The following is an 11,397-nucleotide window of genomic DNA, read 5'->3' on the forward strand; positions in this document are numbered from 1 at the left end:
GATCCAAAGGGCCAGCTCTGTTCTAGGATGCCCTCTGGACCCAGTGGAGGTGGTGAGTGACAGGAGAATGGCGGCTAAGCTGTCATCCCTGTTGGACAACATCTCCCACCCCATGCAGGAGACTGTGACAGCACTGAGCAGCTCCTTCAGTAGCAGGCTGCGGCACCCACGGTGTGGGATGGAGAGATTTCGCAGGTCTTTCCTCCCCACTGCTGTCAGACTCCACAATAAAGACTTTTGCAGCTGATCAAACACACAAACCCACACATGTGCAATAAGACTGCTATATGTGCAATTCTTCTTCTGACGAAGTTGTGTTTTTGTATTTTCCTACTCAGTTGTATATAGTATTTGTATTTCTATTTTATTCTATTGTATATGGTATTTTATTTTATTTTATTTTATTGTATTTTATTGCTTTCCAGTGTTTTCTAATTTCTGCTACATAACTTTGCACTTTGCTGTAACAAAACAAATTTCCCACCTGTGGGACTAATAAAGGTCATCTTATCTTATCTTATCTTAAAAGTTTTCATTTATTATTCAGTTCCACTGGATTTCAGGGTTTTGGTTTCAAGGTCTGGTTATGTTAATGTTTAATGTTCTGAGTTTTTGTTCCGGTTCTTAGTTTCTTGATCTTGATTCAGGATGTTTGTCCAGTCTTTTCCCGTTAGTCACAGCTTGACTTGCATTTATGTACACTTAAATTAAATACGATAATGAATAACACTGGTACATTTCTAAAGAAACTCAGCAGGGAAGAAAATTAACTAGAAGGATAATGATGGAAAAAACATGGAAGACCACACAAAGGAAAACTAACCTGGACCTTTGTAACACTAAACTCCACCAAGTATTCTGACTTATCTTTCATTGTCTTCTTAATCCTGTCATTTTGACATTTAAATCCACATCTCAGCAGAGATACTGAGTTACAGATGGTAAACTGAAGCTTCACAAAGTCCCTGAGGTGAAACGTGGCAAGAAACAACATGAAACCTCCCTGAGCCTGGTTCTGGTTTTCTGTTTTTCCTTCCCACTGTCACCAAAGCGCTTGCTCAGAGGGGGTCGTCTGATTGTTGGGGTTTTCTGTTTTCTTTGTAATATTGTAGGGTCCTTCCCTTACAGTGTAAAGTGCATGGAGGAAACTGTTGTTGTGATTTGGCACTGTATAAGTAAAAATTGAATTGAACCTCTTCGTGAATCGCTACCTTATCGTGGTGGAGGGGTTTGTGTGTCCCAGGGATCCCAGGGGCTATGTTGTCTGGGGGCTTTTTCCCCCTGGTAGGGTCTCCCATGGCAAATTGGTCCTGGGTGAGGGACCAGACAAAGAGCGATTCAGAAGACCCTTATGAAGAAAACATCGAGGGAACAGTTTACCCTGCCCGGGATAGGGTTACCGGGGCCCGCCCTGGAGCCAGGCCCGGGAGGGTGCCCGAGGGCGAGCGGCGCCTGGTGGCCGGGCCTTAGTCCATGGGGCCCGGCCGGGCACAGCCCGAAGAGGAGACATGGGCCCATCCTCCCGCAGGCCCACCACCCGCAGGAGGCGCCATAGGGGTCGGGTGCATTGTGTGCTGGGCGGTGGCCAAGAGCAGAGGCCCTGGCGGACTGATCGCCGGCTGCCAAGACTGGCAATAGGGACATGGAATGTCACCTCTCTGGTGGGGAAGGAGCCTGAGTTAGTGCGTGAGGTTGAGAGGTACCGGCTAGATATAGTCGGGCTCACCTCTCGCATGGCTTGGGCTCGGGAACCAGTCTCCTAGAGAGGGGCTGGACTCTGTCTCAGTCTGGAGTTGCCCCTGGTGAGAGGCGGCGGGCTGGGGTGGGTATTCTAATATCCCTCGGCTTGCTGCCGGCACGCTGGGGTTTTTCCCGATGGATGAGAGGGTTTGTTCCCTGCGCCTTAGGGTCGGGAAAGGGTCCTGACTGTCATCTGCGCTTATGCGCCCGAGTGGCAGTTCAGAGTACCCAGCCTTCTTAGAGTCCCTCGGGGTGCTGGAAGGTGCCCCACCGGGAGACTCTGTTGTCCTGCTGGGAGACTTCAATGCTCACGTGGGTAACAACAGCGAGACCTGGAGGGGCGTGATTGGGAGGAACGGCCTCCCTGATCTGAATCCGAGCGGTGTTTTGTTATTGGACTTCTGTGCAAATCACAGTTTGGCCATAACGAACACCTTGTTCGAACATAAGAGTGTCCATAAGTGCACGTGGCACCAGGGCGGCTCTAGGCCGCAGGTCGATGATCGATTTTGTAATCGTATCACCAGACCTGCGACCATATGTTCTGGACACTGGGTAAGAGAGGGGCTGAGCTGTCAACTGATCACCACCTGGTGGTGAGTTGGATCAGGTGGCGGGGGAGGACGCTGGACAGACCCGGTGCACCTAAACGCGTAGTGAGGGTGTGCTGGGAACGTCTAGCAGAGGCCCCAGTCTGCGAGATCTTCAACTCACACCTCCGGCAGAGCTTCAACAGCATTCCGAGGGAGACTGGGGACATTGAGTCCGAATGGACCATGTTCAGCGTCTCCATCGCCGGCTGCTGCATTGAGCTGCGGCCGCAAGGTGGTTGGTGCCTGCCGTGGTGGTAATCCCGAACCAAATGGTGGACACCAGAGGTGAAGGGAGCCACCAAGCTGAAGAAGGAGTCCTATCGGGCTTGGTTAGCCTGTGGGACTCCGGAGGCAGCCGACAGGTATCGACAGGCCAAGCGGAATGCGGCTCGGGCAGTGGCTGAAGCAAAAACTCGGGTGTGGGAGGAGTTCGGAGAGGCCATGGAAAAAGACTTTCGGACTGCCTCAAGAGATTCTGGCAAACCGTCAGGCGTCTCAGGAGGGGAAAGCGGTGCTCTACCTGCACTGTGTATAGTGCTGGCGGAGCGCTACTGACGTCGACTGAGAAAATTGTCAGGCGGTGGAAGGAATACTGAGGACCTCCTTAATCCCACTGACACGTCTTCCGAGGCGGAAGCAGAGTCTGGGGATGAGGGAATGACCCGCCAATTTCGGGGCGAGGTCACTGAGGCAGTTAAACAACTCCTTGGTGGCAGAGCCCTGGTGTTGATGAGGTCCGCCCGAGTTCCTGAAGCCTCTGGATGTTGTAGGGCTGTCCTGGTTGACACGCCTCTACAATGTTGCGTGGAGATCAGGGGCAGTACCCTGGACTGGCAGACCGGGTGGTGGTCCCCATCTTTAAGAAGGGAGACCGGAGGGTGTGTTCCAACTACAGGGGATCACACCTCAGCCTCCCTGGGAAAGTCTATGCCAGGGTGCTGGAAAGGAGAGTTCGTCCGCTAGTCGAACCTCGGATACAGGAGGAACAATGTGGTTTTCGTCCTGGTCGCGGAACACTGGACCAGCTCTTTATCCTCTCAAGGATACTTGAGGGTGCATGGGAGTTTGCCCAACCAGTCTACATGTGTTTTGTGGACTTGGAGAAGGCATTCGACCGTGTCCCTCGGGGTGTCCTGTGGGAGGTGTTGCGGGAGTATTGGGTGTCTGGCCCATTGCTACGGGCCATTCGATCCCTATACAACCGTTGCAAGAGTTTGGTTCGCATTGCCGGCAATAAGTCGGACTCGCTTTCCGGTGGGTGATGGGCTCCGCCAGGGCTGCCCTTTGTCACCGGTTCTGTTCATAATTTTTATGGACAGGATTTCTAGGCGCAGCCAAGTGGCGGAGGGCTTTCGCTCGGTGGCCTCAGAATCTCATCTCTGCTTTTTATGCGGATGATGTGGTTCTGTTGGCTTCATCAGGTGAAGGCCTCCAGCTCGCACTGGAGCGGTTCGCAGCCGAGTGTGAAGCAGCGGGAATGAGGATCAGCACCTCCAAATCTGAGGCCATGGTTCTCAGCCGGAAAAGGGTGGAGTGCCCACCCGGGTCGGGGATGAGTTCCTGCCCCAAGTGGAGGAGTTCAAGTATCTCGGGGTCTTGTTCGCGAGTGATGGGAGAAGGGAGCCGGAGATCGACAGACGGATTGGTGCTGCGGCTGCAGTGATGCGGACGCTGCACCGGTCCGTCGTGGTGAAGAGGGAGCTGAGTGTAAAAGCGAAGCTCTCAATTTACCGGTCGATCTACGTCCCTACCCTCACCTATGGCCACGAGCTGTGGGTAGTGACCGAAAGAACGAGATCGCGGATACAAGCGGCAGAAATGAGCTTCCTCCGAAGGGTGGCTGGCCTCTCCCTTAGAGATAGGGTGAGAAGTTCGGCCATCCGGGAGGGGCTCAGAGTAGAGCCGCTGCTCCTCCGCATCGAAAGGAGCCAGTTGAGGTGGTTCGGGCATCTGACAAGGATGCCTCCTGGGCGCCTCCTGGGTGAGGTGTTCCGGGCATGTCCCACCGGGAGGAGGCCCCGGGGCAGACCCAGGACACGCTGGAGAGATTATATCTCTCGGCTGGCCTGGGAACGCCTTGGTATTCCCCCGGATAAGCTGGAGGAGGTGGCTGGGGAGAGGGAGGTCTGGGCTTCTCTGCTTAGGCTGCTGCCCCCGCGACCCGGCCTCGGATAAAGCGGATGAAGATGGATGGATGGATGGATGAATTGAACATTGTGACATGAATATTGGCTCGATCATGATAAGAAACAGACTTGTTTTGTAGCATGTAGTATGATTTGTTTTAACTAATCGGTTTTACTTCAAGTAGCACGTCCTGTTATTACATCCCACACATACACTCACTTGGTTGTACCGGCTTTGGGCCCTTTGCTTGCGCTATGCCTTTATTCTTTATGGAATAGATTACACAAGGTGCTGGAAACACATGAAACACATGTACCAAAGGACCCAAACACTATTACACCAACAGCAGCTGCCTGAACAGTTGACTCGAGGCAGGATGGATCAATGCTTTCATGCTGTTTATGGTCGTGTTTGGGTACGGTTGCCTCAGCTGACAGGAGTGGCACCGGTGTGGTTTTCTGCTGCTGTAGACCATCCGCTTCAAGGTTGGATGTGCTTTTCGGCCTTGCTGTCAGCTTAAAGACACTTAAACAATAGAGATGGTGTGGTGGTAAAATCTCATCAGATCAGCAGATGTTCTCAGACCAGCCCGTTTGGCACCAGAAACCAAGCTACGTTCAAAGACAATTAAATCACCTTTCTTCTCTAATTTGGTGCTCAGTTTACCTCAGACATGTCAGGCAGCAAGACTATTTATTATAAATTATGTTTGACTGACATGATTTTATTTTGAATCTTTTATATTATGCTTCATGTATAATATATAACAAAAAAACAAAAAACCCCAAATGTGAATAGTTTTAAAGCTGATGAAATAATTTGAATAAGTGAAAACAATTTTTCAACATCCAGAGGACCCCCATTTAAAACGTCTTGCAGCTCCCTTTTAAAAATGAATAATTAAATTCAGTCAGTGGACAGGTATACCTTTCATGTCAAATGGTAGAATCAATATAAAACTAGGAATGAATCCTTCCATACATACATAGAAAATGCAATTATGAAAGTGACTGTGCATTCAGAATACTTTAATAGAGTATAATAACAGTCATGGACACGACATTGTCTCGGATTGGGGGACTTTTGACACTCGTCACATGTGGAGAATTTGGACAAAACTATAAAAGCAGAATATCCTGAACTTGACCAGTGCATTTTTCTAAAAGTTTAATGTCCTTAAATAGCACAGATTAGTAACAGTGACCCATAAACACGGAGAGGTCCACTTTGATCATTACAAGTAAAGGAGGTGAGGACTAGTAGTCACCATCGGCCCCCACCTTCACACTGCTGGATGTTGAACATTTTTCTGGCCTAGCTGCTGCCCTAAATAAGATTAAAACCACAAAACAATACCACAACAAAATTGACATCCCAGATGACAACTGAATCAGTAACAGCTGGATGTTATCTGCAGGGAGTTAAGTTTATCCTGTCATCCAGTTTATTTTCCAGAGAGAAGTTCAGCCTCAATTCCTCTCCTCATGCAATGTTGTACTGTATGTTTGTGTGGGAAGACTTGACAACATATTCTCTTACAGGTCACAAAACATTATCTATAATATCAGCATGTGTGGAAAACAAAAAGTGTGATTCATGTATTTAAAGTAGTTTTCTAGCACTTGCCTGGCCTCGGTCAGAGTTGGCTAATACTTTAGACTTGTGGTAGGATGTGTCAGCTTCCCTTTGAGTTTAACTCAACTATAAACTCATAAACATTCAAGCTTCCATTTAACACCTTGTGGAGAGGAAAAGAGATTTTCAGTGACTACATACGCAACTCATGAAAAAATTATGAACACTTGCAATCATCTGAGCTGTTCTCAATGTAAGACTTTTAAAAAGTCAAATTAGGAAAATTTGGTAATAAAACACACATAAACATAAAAGTGGCATCCTACTCGGTTAAGCTCGGCACAGATTGGCTAATTTTTAAGGGTTTTTCATTAGGTGGTAGTATCTGGTACCAGCCAGGTTTCCAAGCGATCCAACAGACTGTATGCTACAGACTGGCCTCTCAGTGATGTCACTCGATGAGTCATGAGAGCGTCTCCTTCACAAAAATCAAAATCACAACTTTTAAAACCTGACAATGAGAAAAGTGGCTTCACAAAAATCACCGTGGTCCCAGAGTCTGACAAAAAGCCAAACGCTGAGCAGCAGGTATGAAAAAGCATCGATGCCCTCCTTTGTTGTGGTACAATAATTATGCAATGCTGTTTTCAGTTTGCCCCCTTTTGTTCACACATGGGTTTCCCTTAGCAGACCTTTAGAAATGCTGGCACAGGTGCTAATTGGAGGAAGTGTTTGAAGATGATAACACAGAGAGGAAGACAGGGAAATTCCTGATAATGGGCTGGCATGAAGAACGTGAGCCCGAGCAGCGACGGGATGCAGTTATGCTACATCATAAGCAATGATTTTCTTTCCTCGTAACGTAACATTGCTCACTGTAACCTGTATGTGTGTGTTGATATATATATATTTCTCTCTCTCTCTCTCTCTCTCTCTCTCTCTCTCTCTCTCTCTCTCTCAGCTCATTACCGTCTACACCGTACCAGGAATGGACCCCGACTGGCTGATCGGAGAGCGAGGAAACGAAAAGGGCAAAGTACCCGTCACCTACCTAGAACTGCTGAGCTAATGGACCAAGCAACACACACACACACACACACACACACACACACACACCTCTGCAAAAACCTCTATCCGCCGTCACACATGTGGACTGGGTAGACCTGCTGTTGGCCCCAGTTTGTGCTCCTTGTGTATCGGTTCAGCTCACAGAGGGAACCCCTGCACTGACTTCTATGCTAATAACCCAGGGCTGTTTCAAAAATGCTGTGCAGGTATCTTTAACCACCTGGATAAAACAATATGAAGATTTATCAAGGTGAGATAGTGGAGAACTTGGTTAGCAAGCTCTATCCATAGACTGTATCTGCTAAGTGACAATTAACAGGCTAATAAATTCCCCAGAGCTCAGATGTTCTTGGACGGTCTTTTGATACAAATAACTGCACAGAATGGCAATGATGATACAGTTATTTTATTACATTTTTCAGTTTATTAAACTCAAAAAAGAAGAAAAAAGTGGATTCATTTAAATTTGGACTTTTATGGAGGAGCACAAAGAAAAGAAAAGGTGTGCTGAAAGACTAAAATGAGCCTACACGTCGTTTTGACACAGATTTTATTTACACCAGATGTTCTCATGACTCATCATCCGTGATAACTGATCTTTTAGTGAATGCGTTAATCTCCACACAGCATTTGTTGAGTAACAAAAGCCAGTCATGGTGACTTTTGATTTCAGATGAAAGCAAAAGCCTCTTTGTTAGGCACCAGTGTTTTTAGTACACAGGAGAGGAACCTCGTCTGGCTTCGTGGAACAGCGTGCTTATGTCGACCGTGTGGATGTGAGTCTGAGGGTTTTCATGATGGTCTCTGTAGGTGCCCTGCCATTTAAAGAGATTGAACCTAATTCTGGAAATACCTGCACAGCTACGGTATTTTTATTTTTATGAGACCAGAGAAATCAGTGTGACGGTCCCCTCTGTTATACGCAGAGTCCAAACTGCAGCTGGCTTCCCGTCTCCTGATCTGTGGCTGTGTGAAAAAACTTATGCAAAACTGCCTGTTTGACTCATTTCTAGTAATACTGATGATTATCAGAAAGAAACCTGTGACTGTACGAGTCAGGTTATGTTGATGTGGCCTGTTACTTAGATTTCCTCTTATTGCAGTAATGTGTACACAGAGTGTAATGAAGCCCTCAGTTTGTTGACTGTGCAAACTTGTCTATTGTTGTGTGGAAACTTACACAGTTCTGGCAAATACTCTATCATCTGTGAAAACTTCAAAGACCCAGGCCTTGTTTGATCCATTAAAGAAAAATTCCATGCAATAATCATTACAATGTGAGTCATAATTTTGCAATTTTATCAGCTCTAACTACATTTTTTCCCCACATAATTTTCTTGCAGCTGTTAGGGCTTTTAATTTGAAACAAATACTGGAAAGTTTTGAGTGTGTATAAACAAAAGTGCAGTAACTTTAATGAGGTACGAGTGGACTGGAAGTACTAAACAATACTATACAACCAATTATAACTTCTCAAGCTGATGAGGTAGATAAAGGACAGTCACAGATTTCTATATTTGTTTTTATTTTTTTCAGTTAATAAAAAAAGATGAATTCAGTGTCCAGTTTAAGGCTAGCCCGCAGCCTGCAACAATAACATTTAAGGTAACTTAAGTCACTGACCAACCTGTCAGTTTGTCTTTACAGGCCCTCCTGCTTTAAATAAAGCTGGATTAGAGTAAATGCAGGTATATGGTGTCCGTACTTGCACTCTGGTAGTGTTACACCTACTTGATGCTGGGAAAGAAAAAAAAAGTTTAATAAAACAACTTCACAAACAAAATCAGGAGCTCAAATTTCCACTAAATTTACAGTTAAGCAAATTAAGCGGGTTTCCTGTTAAGAATACAAGGTTTAATGGTGCAGAATGATGCTTTCCTGGATATTGTTGTGCTTGATGAATTACATCATCTACTATTTGCTCAGCAGGGCTTTCTAGTTTGCTGTAAAGCTGTGTCACACACGTGGAAGCTCAAAAGTTCCCATTTTCATCTTTAAATGCAGAACTTCATGACGGGGATTCCAGCTTCAAAAAAGAAAACAAGACACTGATAAGAACCAGCTCATTATTTTTCTTCAGTTACTTCAGTTTATTTAATCATGTGATGCAACATTTTACATCCACGCTATGAGCATTTTCTGAGGTGTGTAGGAATTTTGGGCTGAATAAATAAAGGGTCTGTTTAAAACCTGCAAAAAAGTCAGTTAATCAAATAAATGCTCTCCTGTAGAATCCATCTGATTTCACTCTGATTGCATCAGGGTGTAATCATGTTCTTCAAGTGTTAGTGGCACAGCTCAGTGTTTGGGTTGGATGAATATAATGGAAACATACTGAGAGAGAACCTGCATTAAAGTGTTGTATCACTTGATTACTGAGGCTTAAATATAACAAATGACTTCCTTTTTTCTGTATCAAGAGGCAGACAGAGGCTGGAAGTCTTAGCATATTCCACTTTCTCTAACTTCTTTCCACCAGTTCTGGAGAAAGATTTGAGCAAACCACACCTCTAAAAAACTAAATGTGTACATAATTTGCTAGTTTGAATTGTTATTTAAAAGAAACAAAACAAAGCAAACAAAAGTGTAATATTTCACAACATTCACTGACTTGTGCTGTAGGCTGTGACTGTAACACCTAAGCATGTGCCGTTCCTAGAGCGTTGTGTATCTGTTAATCAGGTATTGGAGGGGGAATTCAGTAAAATTCAGAGACCTTGAAACAGGAAACCGAAACACATGTTAGTTCAGCGATGCATGCACTGTCTGATATAGGAGAAAGAGAAACTGTTGATGTACTTGTTGATCTACATTCCCACGCTCACCTGTACCTGTCAACTTTAGGAACTAGCTGAAAGAATGAGTTTCATGCATACAAGCAGCGGAAATTAGCTTCCTCAGAAGGGTGTCTGGCTTCGGGTGCACAGGCAGGGTGTGGAGCTCGGTTGTTCAGGATCTCTCACATCTAAATGAGAAAGCAAGCAGGCCCAGGATACACTGAAGAGATCATGTGTGTTGACAAGCTTGTGAACCCTCCATTCCTAGACATTTACATCCTGAAGATCTCTGAATAGTAGCAGAACTTTTTCTTCACAGATTAGCCAGGATCATATTTACCCTACCAATTAAACTCAAAAGCAGCCCTACAGGTACAAAAACCAGTCAATCTGGCAACACTGCTCCAGCAGCTGTGACAGCGAGTTTCATATGCAAAGTTACTTGGTATGCAGTGCATGTGCCAACAAAGCTTAACATAAAAAGGTAAAAGAGGTGACTCATCTTGTGAAACTGAAGTCTTGCACATCCCTTTGTTTGTAATCTGTAAGTTACACTAAATGATGAAAAGTGTTTGTGCATGGGTTGCATCAGCAGTGAAACATGCATACCAGACCTGTGTGTACTGTCACGAGGGGAATCCCCACAGAGCTTTCATGGCCGCCATAGAATAACAATAGAAACCTAATTTAAAGTCGCTCAATGAAACTGACACTGGGATATTTCTACGTGCCTGCTGTAGTTTCTGTGACACCTGAATATCAGGTCAAATATGCTTTAGTTCATAAGAAAAGAAAACTTATTGACCGAAAATCCCCAGGAAAAAAGGGTTTTGGCTCTGCGCTCCAAACCATGTGTTTAACCCCTCAGTAACGATCACCTGCAGCATCTGGTACTGCTAGCAATACTTATTAAGCTCTTAAGACTCTTATTAAGCTTTCCTTCAGCCGCACTGTTAAATAATACTTTTTATTCAGCTGGTCATATAATGTATTACATAGTACCGCATTAAATCGCTAGAGCCCCATACGCTACACCTTCGCCATATATTTTGCACCATAGTCTTGTACCCTTGCTACACTGTAGCTCCTACACCTTACAGCTACACAATAATTACATCATAGCATTGATTTCCAAAATGTAATGTATGGTTAGGTTTAGGCCAACTGATTAATTCACAATCAAAACGGATGATTGAACAACTTGAGGAACTTTGGCCAATCTACTCCACAAAACAACCCCATTGTCAGAAGAGTGTAGCCCCTACACTACAGCTCCTAAACTATAGCCTAAATCCATGTCATCACTGGGTGGTTAACAACTATGACAGGTCTTTTTACTGTGAACATTAGCACAAGGACAGCACGTCTATGAAACTGAATGTAAAAGGCTCTATTTCCCTCTTTCAGTAAAAATAACTGTTACGCAAGATTTTGGCTTCAGAGCCAAGACGATCACTTTATTTAAGGAAAGATATGTATAAATGTAAAATAACAACAATGCTGCTTGTTGTCCAGCA

At 45.2% G+C, this 11,397-nt stretch overlaps 1 protein-coding gene across 2 annotated transcripts in view; it reads left to right on the forward strand.

Annotated features, from left to right (window-relative positions):
• The window catches only part of LOC116334146 (endophilin-B2-like), a 40,412-nt gene extending 32,042 nt beyond the window's left edge, over positions 1-8,370 (forward strand). For both annotated transcript variants that reach the window (XM_031757483.2, XM_031757485.2), the window contains one exon: positions 6,997-8,370. In XM_031757483.2, the coding sequence (XP_031613343.1) occupies positions 6,997-7,104 (108 nt within the window). In that variant the 3' untranslated portion in view covers positions 7,105-8,370. The remainder of the gene's footprint in view (positions 1-6,996) is intronic.
• Positions 8,371-11,397: the final 3,027 nt, after the last annotated feature.

This window comes from Oreochromis aureus, linkage group 7 (genome assembly GCF_013358895.1).
Source record: "Oreochromis aureus strain Israel breed Guangdong linkage group 7, ZZ_aureus, whole genome shotgun sequence".
NCBI classification, from domain to species: Eukaryota; Metazoa; Chordata; class Actinopteri; order Cichliformes; family Cichlidae; genus Oreochromis; species Oreochromis aureus.